Below are 22,023 nucleotides of genomic sequence, written 5' to 3'. Positions count from 1 at the left end.
CATCTATTTCTGTTTCACTGAGTATGCTAGAGCCATCTGTGGAAAATTCTTCAAGAGATGGGAATACCAGACCACCTTACCTTCCTCCTGAGAAACTTGTATGCAGGTGAAGAAGTAACAGTTAGAACCAAACGTGAAACAACACACTGGTTCCAAATTGGCAAAAGAGTAGGTAAAGGCTGTATATTGTCACCTTGCTTATACCTTATATGCAGAGTACATTATGTGAAAAGCTAGGTGGATGAATCATAAGCTGGAATCAAGTTTTCTGGAAGAAATATCAACAACCTCAGATATACAGATGATACTATTTTAATGGCAGAAAGCGAAGAGGAACTAAAGAGCCTCTTGATGAAGGTGAAAGAGAAGAGTGAAAAATCTGGCTTAAGACTCAACATTCAAAAAATTAGATCATGTCATCCAGTCTCATTACTTAATGGCAAATAGATGGGGAAACAAGGGAAGCCATGGCAGACTTTACTGGGCTCCAAAATCACTGAAGATGGTGACTTCATCCATGAAATTAAAGGATGCTTGCTCCTTGGAAGAAAGGCTAAGACAAACCTTGACAGCATATTAAAAAACAGAGACACTACTTTGCCAAGAAAGGTCCATATAGTAAAAGTGATGCTTTTTCCAGTAGTTATGTATGGATATGAGATTTGGACCATAAAGAAGGCTGAGTGCTGAAAAAAATGTTGCATGGAATTGTGGTGTTGGAGAAGACTCTTGAGAGTCCCTTGGACTGCAAGGAGATCCAACCAGTCCATCCTAAAGGAAAGCTGTCCTGAATATTCATTGGAAGGACTGATGCTGAAGCTGAAACTCCAATGCTTTGGCCAGCTGATACAAAGAACTGACTCACTTGAAAAGCCCCTGATGCTGGGAAAGACTGAAGGCGGGAGGCGAAGGGGATGACGAGGATGAGATGGTTGGATGGCATCACCGACTCAATGGACATGAGTTTGAGTAAGCTCTGGGAGTAGGTGATGGACAGGGAGGCCTGGTGTGCTGTAGTCCTTGGGGTCGCAGAGAGTTGGACATGACTGAGCGACTGAACAACAACAAATCCTTGATGTGAATCTTTCTATGGGAATTTGAGTGCTGTAAAAACATCCAGAGCTGGCAGAGAAGCTGCATCCTCCAGCTTATCCAGGGCATTGATAAACAACTTGGACTGTACATTAGAATCATCGGGAAAGGTTTTACAAAATACTGGTGCAAAGTCTGTTTCCATCACAGACTATTTAAATTGGAATCCCATTACTCTGCCAACAAATGTCCATCTAGTCAAAGCTTTGTTTTTTTCTAGTAGCCATGTATGGATGTGTGAGTTGGAGTATAAAGAAAGCTGAGCCGAAGAATTGATGCTTTTGAACTGTGGTGATGGAGAAGACTCTTGAGAGTCCCTTGGACTGCAAGGAGATCCAACCAGTCCATCCTAAAGGAGATCAGTCCTGAATATTCTTTGGAAGGACTGATCCTGAAGCTGAAACTCCAATACTTTGGCCACCTCATGGAAAGAACTGACTAATTGGAAAAAACCCTGATGTTGGGAAAGATTGAGGGCAGGAGGACAAGGGGATGACAGAGGATGAGATGGTCAGATGGCATCACCGACTCAATGGACATGAGTTTGAGTAAGCTCTGGAAGTTGGTGATGGACAGGGAGAGCCTGGTGAGCTGTATTCTATGGGGTCACAAAGAGTTGGACACAACTGAGCGACTGAACTGACTGAACTGAACTTGGGACCAAAGCCTAAGTATTTAAACAAATATTCCTAGATGACTTTTGAAAATTATTGTTACAATAAGACCTAACTTGGGCTTCATTCAACATGCAGTGAGAATAATACTACAACATTTCTGGAATGAAGATGCCAAGTGATAACCAAAAGCTAAGGCTCTTGGTTCACTTGGCTTGCTTCTAGCATGTACAAGCTCCAGAAATTACCACAAACAGCGTGGAGCAGACAATGAGATGCTAATAGCACTGAAGGGCTGTCGGATCCTGGAGAGGAGAGCACAGGTTGCTGAGATAGAAATCTGGATGATCGAGTGAGAGGCAGTCAGCAAGAGTGAATGATGTTCCAAAGGTTGCAATCTTTCCTTGATAGATGCCAGTCTAGGAGCCTGCGTAGACCTGCAGTCACCATGCAACGAGAACGTGATGATGATCAGCTGGCAGTTCACAGGGAAGAGAAGCTTCTTCCTCAAACCATGGTCATATTGGCAACCCTAACCTCGCCCAACATATACTCAAACCAAGTTCTGAAAGGAAATGGAATAGACAGAAAATTGACATGAATGAGTCTTCATTTACGTAACAAAAACAAGGTTATTTTACCCTAACTGTTTCAAATTAATGGGACAGATACCATGGGATGGTATCAGTTAGTTCAGTCACTCAGTCATGTCCAACTCTTTGAGAGTCCATGGACTGCAGCACGCCAGGCCTCCCTGTCCATCACCAACTCCCAGAGCTTGCCCAAACTCATGACCATTGAGTTGGTGTTGCCATCCAACCATCTCATCCTCTGTCCCCTTCTTCTCCCACCTTCAATATTTCCCAGCATCAGGGTCTTTTCAAATGAGTCAGTTCTTTGCATCAGGGGCCAAAGTATTGGAGTTTCAGCTTCAGCATCAGTCCTGCCATGACTGATGCTGATTTCCTTTAGGATGAACTGGTTGGATCTCTTTGCAGTCCAAGGAACTCTCAAGAGTTTCCTCCAACACCTTAGTTTAAAACCAGCAATATATATATATATAAATTGTCTTCTTTGTACATCTTAGGTTTAGATAAAATTCAGTCCCACCAATCTACTTAGGTATTAAAATACTAAAACTGCATCCATATAAAAGAGCCAGAGGAAAATGTCCTTTAACAATGAGAAGCTACAGGAGTTCCTGTCTGTATGAAATATGTTATTCTAAATGTTCACATCTCAGGATGGCTGTTAAGGCACAATTAACATAGAAACTGTCATAACTATTTTTTAGTAGAAGAGCAATTGGAAATCTAATTAGGACATTGTAAGAAGGAAATTTCAGAGTAATGATAGCAAAAAGTAACCTCATGTGAATAGATGTCTACATCATGTATCATCAGGACTGCAAATTGAAACAATAGTAAGACACCACTATACACTTATTAGAAGATCCAAAATCTAGAATGCTGACAGTGCCAAATGCCAGCAAGATTGTGGAGCAAACAACTCTCATTTATTACTGGTGAAAATGCAAACTGGTACCGGCAGTTTGGTGGTTTCTTACAAAACCCAGCCCACTCTTACCACAAAATTCAACAATCACTCTTCTTGTCATTTACCCAAAGAAGTTGAAATGTATGACACACAAAAGCTGGCACACAAATACTTATAGCAACTTTATATTCATAATTGCTGAAACCTGGAAGCAATCACGATGTCCTTCAGTCGGTGAATGGCTAAACAAACTGTGCTACATCAGATAATGAAATATTATTTAGTATTAAAAAAAGAGCCACAAAGCCATGAAAAGACATGGAAGAAACTTAATTGCATTTTACTAAGTGAAAGAAGACAGTCTGTAAAGGACATGTTTAATTCCAACTGTATGATAGTCTAGAAAGTGAAAAACTATGGAGATGGTAAAAAGAGTAGCAGTTGCCAGGGTTAGGGGGAAGGGAGGGATGAATAGATGGAATCAGACGATTTCAATTAAAATACTCTATATGATAGTATAATGGTGGTTATATATAAGTATATGCTCATCCAACCCATAGAGTTGAGGGCTCAACACCAAGAGTGAGCCCTGATGTAAGCTATAGGTTTTGGTTGACGGTGATTCAGTGTAGGTTCATCAGTTGTTACAAATGTAGTAGACTTGCGGAAGATGTTGATAATGTGGAAAGCTGTGCATGTGAGTAGGGTGGGGTATATATGGGACATCTCTGTGCTTTCTGGTCATTTTGTACAAACAAATAAATACAAACACATATAGGAGTTATTTAGTTTGTGATCCAAAAAGATGTGTAGTGGAGGACTGCAGAATAAACTCTCCTTCATGGTCATTTATTATTAAGCATTTACAGTGGTAGCATTACTTGAGTGTCAAAGACAGAAAGTTGGCATTGCTTTCAAGGCAACTTTCAATAAACTCCAAATCAGTGCTTCTCAACTTTTAATATGTGCATTAATCTCCAGGGTATTGGGAGTGGTTGCTTTTTAAAATGCAGATTTTGATTCAGAAGGTCTAAGGTGGGGTGGAAAGAGTCTTTCTAATAGGCTGGCAGCTGCTTCTCCGGATCTATGGACCACAATTGAACTACTCAAATTTTTTTCTTTAGGAAAATGAAAAAAATTTACAGAACTGTAACTTTTTAATGGAAAAATTTAACCCTCCTTTTAAACAATTAATTTGTTCATTTATGGGCTTATTTCAATTAGTTAAACTGCATTGCTCTGCATGTTCTTTGGTCATAATGTATTTGTTTTATTAAATTTATAGCAAATATCATATTGCACTTAATATGCAGCGTGTGACATATTGGAATTTCTATGGCAGATTTTTACTCAGTACATTTTAATGAAGTGCGACCAAGTATCTGTTATCTTTAAAATTTCAATTCTAATTAAGATAGGATCAGATAAGGAAAAAACATAAGTAGATTGCTATGTTCAGAAGATTCCAAGTTTATAATTTATAACAGATTTTGACAGATTTGTAATCATAAATTGCAACATTTTGTAATATCATTTTCTCTTAGCTTGTGTTAAGTAACAAACAATTGAATGACTTAAGTGGGGAAGAATGAAAAGATTTTGGGAGTCTGCAAATGGTGTTCTCCATCCCACCAGCCCCAGGAATCCACCAAGCATCCTCTCCAAGGTTCCAAAGGCAGCCTGGCCAAAGGAGGCTGCTGGGATCCTCCTCATGGGCTCAGAAGTCTGTATGCTCATTCAGTTGGCCAAATGACCAATCACTCCAAAAGCTTTCAACATGTGTTTTGCACAAAAACTGATGCTTTAATTTGAACTTCAGATTCTGAAGAGACTAGGATATCCCAGCTGCTTGAACTGAAGCTCAGAATTTCACTTCTAGATCTAAAAGCAGTAGCAACAAGTGGCTTTAATCTAGATTAAATGATGTGGAATTTTTTAACTTGTCTATTTTCTCAAACATTTTAAAACAATAATTTGGTATAGCACGTAAGCCGCCCAGATGGATTATAAATTCTTTCTAAAAGCATAAGTTCAGAAAATGTTGGAAAATAAGACTATTTGGAGATAAAGCAACTGAAAACCTAGGCAAATGGATTCTAATAGATTGATTTAAAAAATCTCTGCAAAATTGATTTTTTTGTTGTGATTTTCTTCTGAAAATCACAGATCTATTTTGAGAAAATCTATTTTGTTCTCTAGCATTGTCAAAATTACCCTTGTACAACAGCTACATCTAAGGAGTATTTATTTCATGCTAGCTTGGATCTGGCCTCAAGACATTTAACTATTTGGAAAACATGTATTTAGCATTAGAACTAATAAAACTATTCTTGTTATGGTTGTAAAACCCATATTTTCACTGAAGTCCTGAGATCCACTGAATGAGATGCTCCCTGTATTTTTAAAAGTCAGAGTTAGAACAATTTTGCTTCACTGCATGTGCTTGCTAAATTGTTTCAGTCATGTCCGACTTTGCCACCCCATGGACCATCGCCTGCCAAACTTCTCCACCCGTGGGGCTCTCCAGGCAGGAATACTGGAGTGGGTTGCCACGCCCTCCTCCAGGGGATCTTCCTGACCCAGGGATCAAACCCAAGTCTTTTGTGTCTCCTGCATTGGTAGGCAGGTTCTTTACCACTAGCATGGCATTATTGGTAAAGAACCCACCTGTTTCACTATTTTATTCTAAAAAGAAAAATAAAAACAAAAGTAAAAATTTACACTCTTTGGAAAGAAACCTCATGATACATCATAAGGGTTGTTTATTTAGTCTTAATCATTTAATATACACCAAGCAGTGATCATGTGCTGAATCAGTCGAGCAGGATCTCTGTACTTAGAAGGTGCATCTTGATGTCACAGAGAGGCCCTGAGTAAGAGGGATGAATGAAATGAAATGGGCGTCAGGGATGATTACAAGCTTGAGGGCTGGTTGTACTGAAAGAGCTTATGCTAGCCACAGATGGTGTCCTGGAAAATCAAGGCAAGCATCCCTGAGGAAGGGACGTGTAAGTTCAAAGATGACGTAAGGGTTGGCTAAAAGAAAGGAAAGAATCTCTGAGGCAGAGAGACCTGAATGTGATGTTCTTCACACTGCTGATTATCCAAGGACTCGTGGAGTTCTCCCTACTGATACTCTGCGTGCCCTGCTTAGCAGGTGTGAACAGAAACCTAAAAACAGTATTGTTTCAAAACGGCCCATGTTCTCTGCCACAGATTCCAAGAGGAAAATGGTGGCTGGGAGGGGTGTGGGAGGAGAAAGAAAGCAAAAGAAGAAAAGAAAGGGGGAAAGGAAAGAGAGACAGAGAACAAAGAAAGGAGGAAGGAAAGAGGAAGAGAGGGAAGGGAGAAATACAGGGGAGAAACGAAGGACCGTCCTGCCGGTTCAGGAGCAGTACTTTGACCTTTCAGAGCATTCTATGTAGGAAAGAGAGGGAACTTTATAGAAACCTGACTGGTTGCTTTAGCCATGCGCTGGGATCATCCTTTTTGTCATCCTGATGTCATCCAGATTAAAGCCTTTAATATGACATAAGCGGAATACTGTATGGATTGGGGTGTTATTGTAGAAAAGTGATGGTGATTTGTAGAAATTGTTTATGTGTGCAGGATTTCCCTATGTTAAAGTGAACTGATACAAGAAAGTTTCAAGTCTGAGTCTAAAAACATCAATTATACTTACAGCTGCCACTGAGGAGTGATAGATTTTGCCGGAAGGAAGGACCTTTGGTTATGCTTCTTTCTTGATGATTTTAGTTAGATGTGTCTGAGAATAGGTGCTAAGAACTGAATTGCTCGGCCTCATAAAGGTATTCTAATTCGGAGCTGTGGAGCAAGTCCGGAGTGAGGAAAGGCAGACAAAAATGGGGTAAAAAAGGAGCAAGAGTGGCCAGGAAATAACTGAAGGAAGAAGTGCACTGAGTGAGGAAAACCCCCTGATCCTGGGCAGGGAGGTGAGGGATTTAAGAAAAGAGAGATGTATTAGTGGATGTCAAGTACCCTGTTTCATATGTGATCAGGCTCAATTCAGTCACTCAGCCATGTCTAGCTCTTTGTGACCCCATGGACTACCAAACGCCAGGCCTCCCCGTCTGTCACCAGCTCCCGGAGCTTACTCAAACTCCTGTCCATCAAGTCAGTGATGCCATCCAACCATCTCATTCTCTGTCATCCCCTTCTCCTCCGGCCTTCAGTCTTTCCCAGCATCAGGGTCTTTTCCAATGAGTCAGTTCTTCACATCAGATGGCCAAAATCATATGTGATACAATCTAAGATAACCTCAGCATTTGATGAACTCTGCCATACTTACAAATGCTCAGAGTACTTGGTTTAGTTTGGTTTAGTTTTGCTGAGGAAATAACAGGAAAAGTTGGTTTTACCTCTGGATAAACAAGACATGGAATAAGGAGAGTATTTAAGGAAGAAGCGCAGTGGCAAAGGTGACATCAGGATGTAAATGTAATCTCCTGGGAAATTGCTGGAAATTTAGGAAGAGCTTTCTACTTGCATGAATTTCCACAGGAACTTATTTTTAAAAGATAGCATATGATATTCCTTAGATGCAAAATTAAAAGAAAATGATGAAAATAAAATTATTTACAAAACAGAAACTTACAGACTTAGACAACATACTTACGGTTACCAGGGGAAAAGGGTGGAAGGAAGGGATAGTTAATTTCAGACTGACATATACACACTGCTATATTTAAAATGGGTAACCAACAAGGACCTACTATCCAGCACAGTAACCCTGCTCAATGGTATGTGGCAGGCAGCCTGAATAGAAGGGGTGTTTTTGGGGAGAATGGATATATGTAAATGGAAGGCTGAGTCTCTCTGCCGTGTACCTGAAACTATTGCAACCTTGTTAATTGCTTATACTCCAATATAAAACAAAACGTTTTTTAAAAAAAGAATTAAGTAGTGAACAATGTGAAACTATGAGTTCAGTTGAAGATGTAATGTGAATGGTGATTTCTCATAAATCCTGTTCATAAAAGACCATATGTAACTAAGAAGAAATGTCACCTTTGATTTAAAGGGAGTCAGTCCTATGATTCAAAAAGATATAGTTGAAATTTTGGACTTTCTTCCATATTGTATAATATTGGTGGCAGGAAATTTTGCTCCCTACTTCCAAATTGATCCTTCCATTTCCCTGAATTAGGGGGTCCACTCATTACTTAGATTAGCCCTATGGGGTTAAGATTTACTTGAGGAGATTAGTACAAAATAAAAAGGGAAATTCTGAAAATTCACAAGCCACATTTTCTCTGCATTTGATTCTTCAAAAATTTAAAATTAGGTTTAGCTTGTGTGGCACTATAGCTGAATAACTGGAATAGTGTTTATCATTATTTCTTAACAGTCAGTAATAATCATTAATTCCTATACAGATGTCAAGTAGAGAGCATTAAGTACTGAAACAAGACTGTCCATAGAATGTGGAAATGAGAATGGAAAAGAAACTAGATGGAAGCCATTGAGAGGACTGTATAAGAGCTTGACAAATAGCTGATTTTAGAATGCTGAGCGAAAGCAAAGATCAGTTAAAATTAGATAATGTAGATTTGTAATCACCCAAGTGTGTGACCAATTCAGCAATGTTCTTTGGGCGGAAAAACTAGGGTGATTAAATTGGAAATATGGAAATGATTCATACCTGGGAGCTGAGATAATGAATACAATGAACTCTACTTGGGCTAGATAGTCAAGAAATGTTTGCTGAATTGAATCATGACTGGAGGGAATTTAGGTTGTAAGTCAAGATAGCAAACAATATTTGCTTATAATTTTCTAAATATTAATATATTGCTATATTAAAATTATCTTAGATATCCCAACTTTTAAATTTGATGCTTATTAATATTTGCAATTAATCCTTAGGAGATAAATCTGTTGTAATCTTCTCTAAATAACTTTCTTGTATATTTGTATAGCTTATCACATAATTTGGAAAATGTATTGCTCCCTTATTCTGTAGAATACATGTAAGTCCAATGTTCTTTTTTAAATGTGGATTTTCTATTGCTCCTTGGAAATGAATGAGAAGACATTCAGTCTGTCAAGGACATTAATTTAATAGAAACCAGGGAAATACTGCTTACCTCTGTCTAAACTTAAAATATTCTTTCTTATATTATAAGAGATGACAGGATTCCAATGTTGACTGTCAAGAGTTTATAATGGAACTTGTCTTCAACTCCCCTCAATTTTAACTTTGGATATATTGGCAACATGTGGGACAAAGTCAGCACTCTTGCTCAGCACAAAACAGTCTGCAACTCACCAACTTCCACTGCTAGTTCCTTGTTTTGGCATTAGTGATAATTAAGCTAACATCAACAGATAGAATAAACTTAAGTGCACCTGAAATGACTGAATTTAATTTTTATTATTATTAGTCAGGTTGATTTCAGTTTCTTTAAAAAAAATGACTGAAGAATCCTACAGCAAATAAAGAATGTATATATTTTTCTGACTTTAACTCCTACTTAGTGAAATTTCTATGGATTTACAAGAAAGTGATGGAGAAGGTTAAAGAAGGATTTTGAGGAATGATAAAGTGTTTGTAAGAGTGCTAATGCAAGAATATTTGGAAAATAAAGTTCTGTGATGGCCTCTAGACTAGTTAGATCTAGGTTTGAAATTCAATTCTGCAATTTGGTGATTATGGTGCCTTAAGAAGATGACCTCAGACTCTGAATCTTAGTCTCTGTATCTAAAAATGGGGACAAGAATGCACTTGCGAGAGTGATATTGGAGGACTGGATGAGATAACGTATGCTAATTTGAGTTTATTTTGCTTAGCGGTGGTGCTAATCTCTACACCTGCGTTTACTGAGGAAAAGAAAAAATAGTTTTTCTATGCAACCACAATGACCCATAAATAGAACGAAATTTTATTTAAAAAATCCTACACACTTTAGATTCAGAACTATTATTACCTATATACAAGAAACATATTTCAGTTCAGTTCATTTGCTCAGTCGTGTCCGACTCTTTACGACCCCATGGACGGCAGCACGCTAGGCTTCCCTGTCCATCACCAACTCCCAGAGTTTACTTAAACTCATGCCCATTGAATCGGTGATGCCATCCAACCATCTCATCCTCTGTCATCCCCTTCTCCTCCCGCCTTCAATCTTTCCCAGCATCAGGGTCTTTTCCAATGAGTCAGCTCTTCATATCAGGTTGGCCAAAGTACTGGAGTTTCAGCATCAACATCAGTCCTTCCAATGAACACCCAGGAATGATTTCCTTTAGGATGGACTGGTTGGATCTCCTTTCAGTCCAAAGGATTCTCAAGAGTCTTCTCCAACACCAGAGTTCAAAAGCATCAATTCTTCAGCTCTCAGCTTTCTTTATAATCCAACTCTCACATCCATTCATGACTACTGGAAAAACCATAGCCTTGACTAGACAGACCTTTGTTGGCAAAGTAATGTCTCTGATTTTTAATATGCTGTCTAGGTTGGTCATAACTTTCCTTCCAAGGAGTAAGCGTCTTAATTTCATTGCTGCAATCACCATCTGCAGTGATTTTGGAGCCCAGAAAAATCAAGTCAGCCACTGTTTCCACTGTTTCCCCATCTATCTGCCATGAAGGGATGGCACCGAATGTCACAATCTTATTTTTCTGAATGTTGAGCTTTAAGCCAACTTTTTCACTCTCTTGTTTCACTTTCATCAAGAGGCTCTTTAGTTCTTCTTCACTTTCTGCCATAAGGGTGGTGTCATCTACATATCTGAGGTTATAGATATTTCTCCTGGCAATCTTGGTTCCAGCTTGTGCTTCATCCAGCCCAGCGTTTCTCATGATGTACTCTGCATATAAGTTATATAAGCAGGGTGACAATATACAGCCTTGGTGTACTCCTTTTCCTATTTGGAACCAGTCTGTTGTTCCATGTCCAGTTCTAACTGTTGCTTCCTGACCTGCATACAGATTTCTCAAAGGCAGGTCAGGTGGTCTGGTATTCCCATCTCTTGAAGAATTTTCTTCAAGAAAATCACATAGTTTATTGTGATCCACACAGTTGGCATTGTCAATAAAGCAGAAATAGATGTTTTTCTAGAACTTTCTTGCCTTTTTGATGATCCAGTGGATGTTGGCAATTTGATCTCTGTTTCCTCTGCCTTTTCTAAAACCAGTTTGAACACCCGGAAGTTCACGGTTCACATATTATTGAAGCCTGGCTTGGAGAATTTTGAACATTACTTTACTAGTGTGTGAGATGAGTTCAAGATACCTATTAGACATATACATAATTTATAACAACATATTACATATCTTGGAACTATCTTATCATGTAACAAGTAGGACTTGCATGAAAGAAAAGAATATTTGGAGGCCTTAGAGTAACACAGGGCTTCCCTGATAGCTCTGTTGGTAAAGAATCTACCTGCATTGCAGGAAATCCTGGTTTGATTCCTGGGTCAGGAAGATCCATGGAGAAGGGATAGGCTACCCGCTTCAGTATTCTTCGGCTTCCCGTGTGGCTCAGCTGGTAAAGAATCTGCCTGAAAAGTGGGAGACCTGGGTTGGATTCCTGGGTCAGGAAGATCCCCTAGAGAAGGAAAAGGCTACCCACTCCAGTATTCTGGCCTGGAGAATTCCACAGACTTCATAGTCCATGGAGTCGCAAAGAGTCAGACACGACTGAGTGACTTTCACTTTCACGTAATCTCTCATGAACACATTTTGAATTTTGTACGACTGTACATTTTACACTATGTATATATTGAATTGTTGGTAGTTTTGCTACATAAACATAATGATTGAGGATTATTTTCTAATGTTGACTAAAAAGATGCACAGTGTGAGAGTGGCAAGTGAAGTGTCGTTTTGGGCAAAATGAGGACTGCAGTCCAGGACACACCACCTCAGTTGGCTCTGAGAGGCTGCTCCAAGGAGGTTGTAGGGGGAAGCTGATGTATAAGATTTTGGCGAAAGGAGAGTTCACTGCAATCAAGTGCATACTTTACAAAAGATTTTCTGCTAGTCACGAGGAGCTGATGTCACCATGAAGGGATTTAATGATTTTCTAGATATGAGGAGACACAAGGATAAGGGTCATTAAATCACTTCCTGAAAATATCCAACTATCTGAAGACCTGTCCCACCTGTTTCCCTGGATCACGGAGCTCCTCCCTCTCACCCTGAATCCCCTCAGAGGGTGTTGAAGGTTGGCGCTTGCAGCAGCACAAGGTTTAATCACCACAGAGGCAGGTGGCGAAGGCCCTTGTTGTCGTTTCACCGCTGGCAAATGTTCTTGGCAAGTGCTAATTTGTAGTTGACACTACCGTTTCCCAAAGAGCATAAGACATAACTTAATCACTCAGCCAATCACTATATATGACCATCTGTTTGTTCCTGTTGCTTTTGGTGGTTTGCTATCTGCTGGTTGGCTTCTGGGTTTCTGTCATGGCTCAGCTGGTAATGAACTTGCTTGCCAATGCCGGAGACACAAGAGACACTGGTTCAATCCCCGGGTCAGGAAGATCCCCTGGAGAAGGAAACGGCTACCCACTCCAGTATCCATTCCTGGACAACCCCATAGACAGAAGAGCTGGGGGGGGGGGTGCTACAGTCCACGAGGTTGCAGAGTCAGACGTGGCTGAGTGCAGACACGTGCACGTAAGCTGGTAGCAGGTATGACCTCCAGGTTGGCTTAAATATCGCTGAGGACTATTCTGAATGCTTTGGCTGCCCCTTCCCTGGTGGCATAGGCACTAAGGAGTCTGCCTGCCATGCAGGAGACCCATGTTTGATCCCTGGGTTGGGAAGATCCCCTGGAGAAGGAAATGGCAACACATTCCAGTATTCTTGCCTGAAAAATCCCATGGATGGAAGAGCCTGGCAGGCTGTAGTCCATGGGGTCACAAAGAAATGGACGGGACTGAGCAACTTCACCTTTTTGGCTGGCTTGAGATTTTCAATGTAGGAATTTTCAAAGTCAGGAATTCCAGGAAACTCTTGCCTTGGGCAAATATGATGAACTTGGGCCAGAAAAACACTGGGTCAGTGGGGACTCATTTTCTAAATTTCCTCCACAGAATTCTGTCCATAGACTACTCTTCTTTAGAACATAAAATCTTTATTCCATTTGCATTTGAAAATCAGAGCTGGGGGAAAGAATGCAGTCAATTGTTTTATATATGAATCTTAAACACTGCTGAGCTTTACTGTACTTACTATTTATAGACATAACTAGAGATGGAGTATTAAATAGAGTTCTAGGTTTCTGTGGATAGAATGACTGAGGTTCTGTGAAAATGGTAGAAGGGGAAATAAATTCTGACTCTCAATTTTATCTTTGTAAATTATGGTGCAGTATCTTCTTTCTGTATATGCCAGACAAGTAAGTCTTGCTATTAAGCATTAATGTTCTGTGAACTTTGGATTGCAAAAATCTCTTTCCAGATCTATTGGAAAGTGGATATGTGTGATTAGACAAATTTTGCAAATTCTTTAAGCTGAAATTTTCCTTGTCCCATAAATGGGGAATAATATTTATTTAACTTAATTAATGTTAATGATAAATATGTATATAATGTTGAATAGAGTAGACAGTACCTTTAAAAAGACTCAAATATAAGTTAGATGTTAATGTAATGATTGTTATTGTTATTCTACATAATGTTTATTTTATATTTAACTTTAAAAAAGTCTCATGTTTATAAGTAAAGGTGACTAATCTGTGATCATTTGGATTTTTATCTTCTCCTGCTCTATTTTTTTCTTAAGGATGACAACATTTGTTAGATTGGTTTTCCTTAGTTTTTTTTAGTTACCTCTTAATCAGAAAGCTTGGAGCTGGAAGGATAAATGGGAAAAGGTCATTCATTCACACATCTCTTGGGGACTTAAATGTATATCATACGGTAGCACAAGAATAAGTTATGGTGGCTGCTTCCAAGATGTTCATAATTTACCAGTTGGAAACAGAAGTTTTAAAAAAAGTACTTTTATCATTGGTGCAAAAAAAAAAAAAAAAAAAAACTTGCTGGAAAACAACCATGAGAGAAAAAAGGAAGTGTGGTAACCATTGTCTTAAAATATTTGCCTAAGTGAATGTACCTAATTTATTATGGAAGATGTTTTAATCACTTGGGACAGTCATAACATCTATAGTCAAATTTTGTCCCTAGAAAATATTTAATATATGGTAATTTTGAGTGATAATTTTGAGACTTAGAGCGATGTGTTTAATTGCATTACTAATGACTGGAGAAAAACAGACACGGAGAAGGAATATATTATTAAGATGCTAAATTATCTCAGAACAGTGCATTTCTACTCTTGACAATAAAGAGTTCACATCAGAATTTTTTTATACAACATAAAATATTATGTTTCCTTGTTTAGAATACCTGCTGAAGATACAGAAGAAAGTAAACCTCCACAACCTGATGATTCCCACAATATAGCTATCCATGTTAAGAAAGCACGTGGTGGCCGTACTTTATATGGACCAAAAAAATATGAAGAGAAGGTAGTACAATTCATGGCTATTTTAAAGAAATTGTGAGTATTTTAAATACGTTACTTCTTGTAGTTGAATAATTCTTTTAAATAGCTTTTAAAAAAAGTCATTATTTATTCCTATTCAATATGGGTAGTCTATTGGGTAGGGGACAAGTCATTACTCTTGCCTCCAGCCCCCAAAACCCAGGGAGAAGTGATTGAGGGTCCCCTTGGGGTGTATTAGTCATATTTGCTAACATCACAAATCTCATCATGACTCTGTTAATCACATCGCAATGCGTCTAAGTGCTTTATGTATTCAAACAAAAATAATGCAACTGAAACCTGTTTAATTGATGGATAAGTTGTCGTATCTATTGCCCTCTGTTTATCTCTAGGTGAACCATGAGCAGATCCAAGGGCTACTTGAGTAATGCCATTTAACATATTTTTAAAAATAACTACCTTATACTCTAAAATTTTTTACTTTGTCATCATACTTGAAATTTTAACAAATTGATTTTGAGTAAAAATAGCCTCTTTTTAAAGAAATGCAAATATGCCTGACAAGATTAAGAATACTGGTTATTGATAACAGAGCATTTTGGCTTAATCATATTATTATGTCTTAGCTTATACTTAAATTCAGCAGCTCTGAGTAAACAGTGTTAGATGGGAGGAAGAAAAAAAGAGGTTGAAACATTAGAATCATTGGACAGGTCACGTATGGGGGATGTCACCAGAAAGGAAGGGTTTGATTAAGTAGAGGATACTGCAATTGTGAAGGGTGATTGACAGACAATGGGAGGGGGAGATGAGAGGGAAAAGAGATTTACAAACCTTCCTGTTAAACTTTGTATTTTGAGGCGTATCAGGTTAAATACAACCTTACATGTGTTAGTTAGATTTGGGGTTGTAAGCAACATAAAATGGCTGGTTAAACAAACAAACAAACAAGCAAACAAAAAGGAGTGGGGAAGGGGAAATGTGGGAAAATATTGGGTAGCTCCCAAAATAGAGAAAGAAGTCTTTGATTCTTCTGGGTGTGTAATATTTCACTCCATCAGCTACAACTATTTTTATTGGAGGTTATTAGGCTCACACTTCGGTTTCAGAGGGAGGGAGTCAGATTGTTGATCATTGCAGTTTGCTTTCGTATTCACATCTTGGATAAAGGCTGATGGGGATCACACACTTTAATTTACAATTTTACCGAATTTACATTCAATTGGTAAGCGATAGCATTTCAAAAGAGAAAATACCAGTGTCTCAGAAAGAGGGGGAAATGGATCATGAATAAACAATATTAAAAGCAATGAATTAAAACATGATGAAATTTTTATAAATAGTTTTGACTGACTTTATTTTTCACTTATTAATGAATTCAGCATATACTTTTGAATCCCTACAGTTTCTGAAAATATTCTTGACTTTGGTATGGCAGTGGTGAATACAATATTTTTGCCTTCATGGGGAGCTTATAATCTAATGTAAGAGGGATAATACAGACATACACAATTTGTACATTGAAAAAAAGAAAAAAATCAGCAAGCTGGCCAGTGTTGTGAAACTGCCTCGGTAAGGGGAAGAAGTGAGGCTTCGGAGTTAGCTGAACCAGATCATTGCTTTGGATCTTGCAGGCCATGGTAGGTTTTCAATCTTGGTGTGACAGGCAAAATGGGAGTGACATTGTTTTCATTTACATGGTAATGTGTAATGTATGCAGAATCCGCTGTGAGTACCAGGAGGAGATTTGGGATGACTTGTCAGAAGGCTATATGGAATTGGTCGAGGTGTGAGATGACTGTGGTCTGAATTCTGCATTAGGGAGTTCAGTTCGACATGTATCAATAGAACTTGACTTAGCTTTAAAAAAGACATGAGCTGAACAGTTTTCAATTGATATTCCTGGAAGCACATTAGGTTATTAGCTCAACCTGACCACTATCAAAGATAATGCTGGGCAATTCATCTCAGGCTCTCACACATTTGTATTTGGTGACATTGTCTATAACTCCACCGGCTTTAAAAACAGAATTATGGATTTCTTTGGTAAACATAATTGATTTCTTTATAAATGACTAATTTCTGGAGAACAAGTGATGTGTATATGTAACTGTGAAGGTTGTAGAAAGGGTAGGAGAAGAGACAAACTGATGAATGAGCTGTGAAAAGCAGTTTTAGATCCTCTGAGAAAACTTGGCCCAAATGATTTTTCTCCTACTTTCTCCAATTAAAGATGTTTCCTTTGAGGGAAGGAGGCATCTGAAGATCATTATGTTTCAGTGGAGCAGTGATGCAAAGCCACTTCTCAGGAATGACTCAGAGGAATTGGTCCCTGAAAGGACATGAGGATTTGTGTGTTTTAGATTCAGGCTGTTTAAAATCCAAGTGCAATATGGTTCTTACAGTGCTGTTTGCTAGTGAAATGGGGTATAAGAGGAGGAAATGTAATCTCAAACTATATTTTAGGGTTACATGCTGATGAGAGAAAAACACTTTGTGGGTTATTAATTCTGTTAAAAATACAAAGTTGGGTTAAAAACTAAGTGAAATTAGAGAGGCCTTCTTCTTTACGTAAAAAAAAAGTTTTTATTGGAAGCTAAAAGGGGACATAAGTTAATAAAAAATGATGCAAATGCTAAATGTAATTTAGATTTCTGACAGAAACAGTGATTGTTTATAAGAATGGAAATTTTAAAAGAGAGCTGTTTATGCTAAAAGAGATGAGTTAGCCAAGGACAGAAATTAAAACTTCCTTGACGGTAGATTGATAGCATAGAAGAGTAAGGCGCTGACTCTTGGCCCACCAGTGACAGTGAGAGTTAAATTTACTTTTGGGATGCATGTATCACAGATGCCTGACTTCAGGGTTAAGAAGAAATATGTTCTGACTTGGACTCCACTAGTAATTAGTTGTTTAGTTGCTAAGTAGTGTCCAGTTATTTTGCACCCCCATGGACTATAGCCTGTCAGTCTCCTCTGTCCATGGGATTTCCAAGGCAAGTAATGAGTTGTATGTATGAACTTTATACCTCTTGATACATAATTCACTAATCTATAAAATGGGTATAACTGTTAATGTCATAGGATCATTATTGTTGAGAAGCCTAAATGAAGTTAAAAATGTAAAGCCCCATGAATATTATTAGTCCTTCATAGGTCTTTGGTACAAGTCAATCTTCCCTTTCCAGAGGAATCTTCCATGTTGTGATAAGAATTTTTTTATAAAAGACTTTGCTATGTACTTCCTATAGCTGAAGTACAAAGAGGTTCCTAGTATTGTAGAATAATGATGGTCATATATATATATATTTTAATTTAAGAAGGAATATGCAGATTTCTCTTAGGTTGTGAATAAATCTACTGTGCTGTGCTTAGTCACTCACTCATGTCTGAATCTTTGTGACCCCGTGGACTGTAGCCCACCAGGCTCCTCTGTCCATGGGGTTTCTCTAGGCAAAAATACTGGAGTGGGTAGCCATGCCCTCTTCCAGGGGATCGTCCCAACTCAGGGATCGAACCCAGGCCTCCCGCACTGCAGGAGGATTCTTTACCATCTGAGCCACCAGGGAACCCAAGAATATGGAGTGGGCAGCCTCTCCCTTCTCCAGGGGGTCTTCTTGACCCAGGTATTAAACTGGGGTCTCCTGCATTGCAGAGGAATTCCTTCCCTGGTAGCTGAGCTACCCTTGTGAATAAGTAGTTGCTGTTAATTATTTATCATATATTTATATTAGTTTACAAAGGTGCCAGTGGTATTTGTATACCAGAGTTTCAGAAGCTACTAGTTGGTCACAAATTAACTAACATTTAAGAAAATGATATCTTTGTATCATTCTCCTATTGTTTGGAAATAAGTAAATGCCCTCATTACTTATTTCTTGTCAAAATTTTTTTTTCCACTGTGTAGCTATGCCTTAGTCCCTTTGTGTTGCTGTAACAAAAATGCCATAGACTGGATGGCTTAAATAACAGAAATTCATTTGTCGCAGTCAGTTCGGGAGGCTGGGAGGTCTAAGATCAAGGCACCTGCAGATTCCTTGGGTGGGGCAGGGCCCCTTCCCGAGTCATCGGTGGCCGTCTTCTTGCTAGGGGCTCACGTGGCCAGAGTGGAGAGAGCTCTCAGAGTCTCTTCTGAGATATAGTGCTCGGTGTGTGGAGCGGGGGGAGAGGATTCCTTGAGCCAATACGCAATTCAGCTCAACTGTGATGCTGCCTGCTCAGAGACAGCACCAGGTTTCATAGGTTTTGGGTTCAGATATACAAAACTACTGTCTTTTCTCCAACTCATTCTCCTCTTTTCAGACAACAGTTGAAAGCTTGTGCTTCTGACTGACCTACCACAGATTAGAGGTTGCCACAACCCTTCCATGGACTTCAGATGCCGCTCACAAGTCTAGATTGTTGTCTGTACTTCTGACCAACTGACATGTAAATCACAGGCTCCCATGGCCCCTTCCTTAGGTTCAATTAATTGGCTAGAGCAGATCAAAGAACCCAGAGAAACATGTTGCTTACTAGGTGACTAGTTTATTGTAAAAAGATATAACTCAGGAACAGTCAGAAGGAAGAGATGCATAGGACAAGGTATGTGGGAAGGGATGTGGAGCTTACATGCATTCTTGGAGCGTGAGTGAGTGAATGTTGCTCAGTTGTGTCTGACTCGGCCACCCCATGGACTGTAGCCCACCAGGTTCCTCTGTCCATGGAACTCTCCTGGCCAGAATACTGGAGTGGGTAGCCACTTCCTTATCCAGGGGATCTTTCCAACCCGTGGATCGAACCCACGTTTCCTGCATTGGCAGGTGGATTCTTTACCGCTGCGCTACATGGGAAGCTCAAAGAAAGAAAGACATTATGCATATCACTAATATTATTGTTTAATAATACACATAATATTATATAATACAGCTGATTAATATATATTAAACATCTTTATTGAAGTATAAGTTATTTATAATAAAATGCGTATTTTAACACATTCAATTTGATGCATCTTGACATGATAGGTCTTGACATGTATATATCAATGAAACCATCACCACAATCAAAATGAACATATTCACCATTCATTAGAGTTTCCTTGTGCACCTTTGTAATCCTTTCCTTTTCCTCAACCTTACACCCCATTCCCTTTCCCTAAGCGGCCACTTGTTAGCTTTCTGCCACTATAGTTTGTTTTCCAGAATTTTGTACACATGGAATCATACAACATATTTTGTATTTTAGTCTGGTTCTTTCACTCAACACAGTTAAACTGGAAATTCATTCATGTTGTTTTGTATATCAGTAGCTCATTGCTCTTCTTTTTTTTTTTTTCTGAATGGTAATCCACTCGATAATATACAATTGTTTCTATCTATTCAACTATTTATAGACATTTGGTTTGTGTTTAGTTTTTGTCCATTATATAAAGCTGCTATGAACATTCATGTACAAGTCTGGACATTTGCCTTCATTTCTGTTAAGTAAAAACCTAGAAATGGAGCAACTTGGTCTCTGGTAAGTATATGTATATGTTGAAATTTTAAGAAATTGCCAGACTTTTCCAAAAGTCTTGTACCACAGACATTTCACTATTAGTTTATGAGTGTTCTAGTTCCTTTGCATTCTTGTCAAATCTTGGTTTGATCATTTAAAAATTTTTAGTTATTCTAATAGGTTTATAGTGCCATATCATGATTTTTAATTTATCCTTCTCTACTAACTAATGATGTTTAATGTATTTGTCATTCATATATGTTCTTTGATGAAATATTTGTACAAATATTTTGCACATTTTAAAAGTGAAAACTCAATTTTAAAAGAGAAAAATATTTGCACAAATATTGAAGGTAATTTGTATATTCTAAACATATTAGAACATATATCAGATATATGCCTAGTAAATATTTTTGTAGTCTTTAGCTTATCTTTTCCCTTTCTTAACAGTTCCAAAAAGTAGAAGTACTTAATTTTTATTAAATCCAATTTAATAATTTTTCTTTTATGAATCATGCATTTGATATTGTATATGGGAAATTTTGCCCTATTAAAAATCTTGAAGGATTGATCGTATGTTTTCTGTCACAAGTTTTATAGTTTTAGGTTTTGCATTTAAGTCTGTTATTCATTTTGAGTTAATTTTTGCAAGTGGTATAAAATGTGGCTAGAAGTTTTGTTTCTTTTTATTTATTTGTTTGTTTTGGTCATTAATATTCATTTATTGAAAACAATACTGCACTCTTTCTGGATTGTGATGCCTTTGTAGTTTTGGTGGAAATTATTTATTCATGCGCAGTGGTTTTACTTATGGAATTTCTCTTTTGTTGGTACATGTCTATCTTAGTTTGCTATCACAGTGTCATGATAACTGTAGTTTTTGATATGTCCTAAAGTCAGGTGGGTTTCCCCAGTGGCCTGGCGGTAAGGAGCCCACCTGTCAGTGCAGGAGACAGAGAGATGCGGGTTTGATCCCTGGGTGGGAAGAGCCCCCGGAGGAGGGCATGGCAACCCACCCCTGTATTCTTGCTGGAGAATGCCATGGACAGACGAGCCTGGCTGGCTGCAGTCCACAGGGTCGCTCAGAGTCGGAGGTGACTGAAGCAACGAAGCACACACGCTTGTAAAACCAGGTAGTGTGATTTCTTCACCTTTGTTGCTCTTTTGGGTTATCTTCGGTCTTTTGTGTATTCATGTGAATGTTTAGAATCAGTTTGTAAGTTGCTAAAAAAGAAAAGACTACTTGGAATTTTACATATTTATTGCAATTTTCATTTGCTTTTTAATTTTGTTTTAGGTAACATAATTTATTGAATCTTCCTAGTTTTTAAAAAGAATCTAGCTGTAGGACTCATTTCAAAATAAACTTTGTACAGATAAATAATGTGTTAAAATCATAAGGATTTTGACCGAGAGATAGTGGGATCTGGAAAACTTTCTACTCTGTGTAAATCCTATAAATCAATATTATTAGGACTTTAAAACAATCTTTTTCTTCTTTTTTTTTTTCAGTTAGATTTACCCAGTTTTAACCTTTCATCTCTTCATTTTTTTTTTTTCTGCTTGAAGTATACCCTTTAATATTTTCCTTAGTGTGGTCTTCTAATGGAAAATACTTTCAAGTTTTGCTTCTTAGAAAAATGCCTTTATTTATTCTTCATTTTTGGAGATTATTTGCTGAAAATAAAATTTGAAATTGGCAGTTATTTTATGACTTTTTGGCTTTGTTTCAGCTCTCTCTCTTGTTGTTACTCCTTTGTTCCTCCTTTGAAAGTAATTAGACTTCTTTTTGTCCTAGATATTTCTAAGATTTTTCTCTTTGTATTTGGTTTTTAAAACTTTTACTATTATTTACCCCAAATTTAT

At 38.1% G+C, this 22,023-nt stretch overlaps 1 protein-coding gene across 4 annotated transcripts in view; it reads left to right on the top strand.

Moving 5' to 3' along the window:
* Nucleotides 1–22,023, top strand: part of CNBD1 (cyclic nucleotide binding domain containing 1) — a 467,325-nt gene that overhangs the window by 52,862 nt on the left and 392,440 nt on the right. For all 4 annotated transcript variants that reach the window (XM_020915691.2, XM_020915698.2, XM_020915693.2 and 1 more), the window contains one exon: nt 14,575–14,733. In XM_020915691.2, coding sequence (XP_020771350.2) covers nt 14,575–14,733 — 159 coding nt within the window. The remainder of the gene's footprint in view (nt 1–14,574; nt 14,734–22,023) is intronic.

Source organism: Odocoileus virginianus, chromosome 15 (assembly GCF_023699985.2).
Source record: "Odocoileus virginianus isolate 20LAN1187 ecotype Illinois chromosome 15, Ovbor_1.2, whole genome shotgun sequence".
Taxonomy (NCBI): domain Eukaryota; kingdom Metazoa; phylum Chordata; class Mammalia; order Artiodactyla; family Cervidae; genus Odocoileus; species Odocoileus virginianus.
Note: the sequence above shows the minus strand (reverse complement) of the source record. Positions and strands in the feature narration are given on the sequence as shown.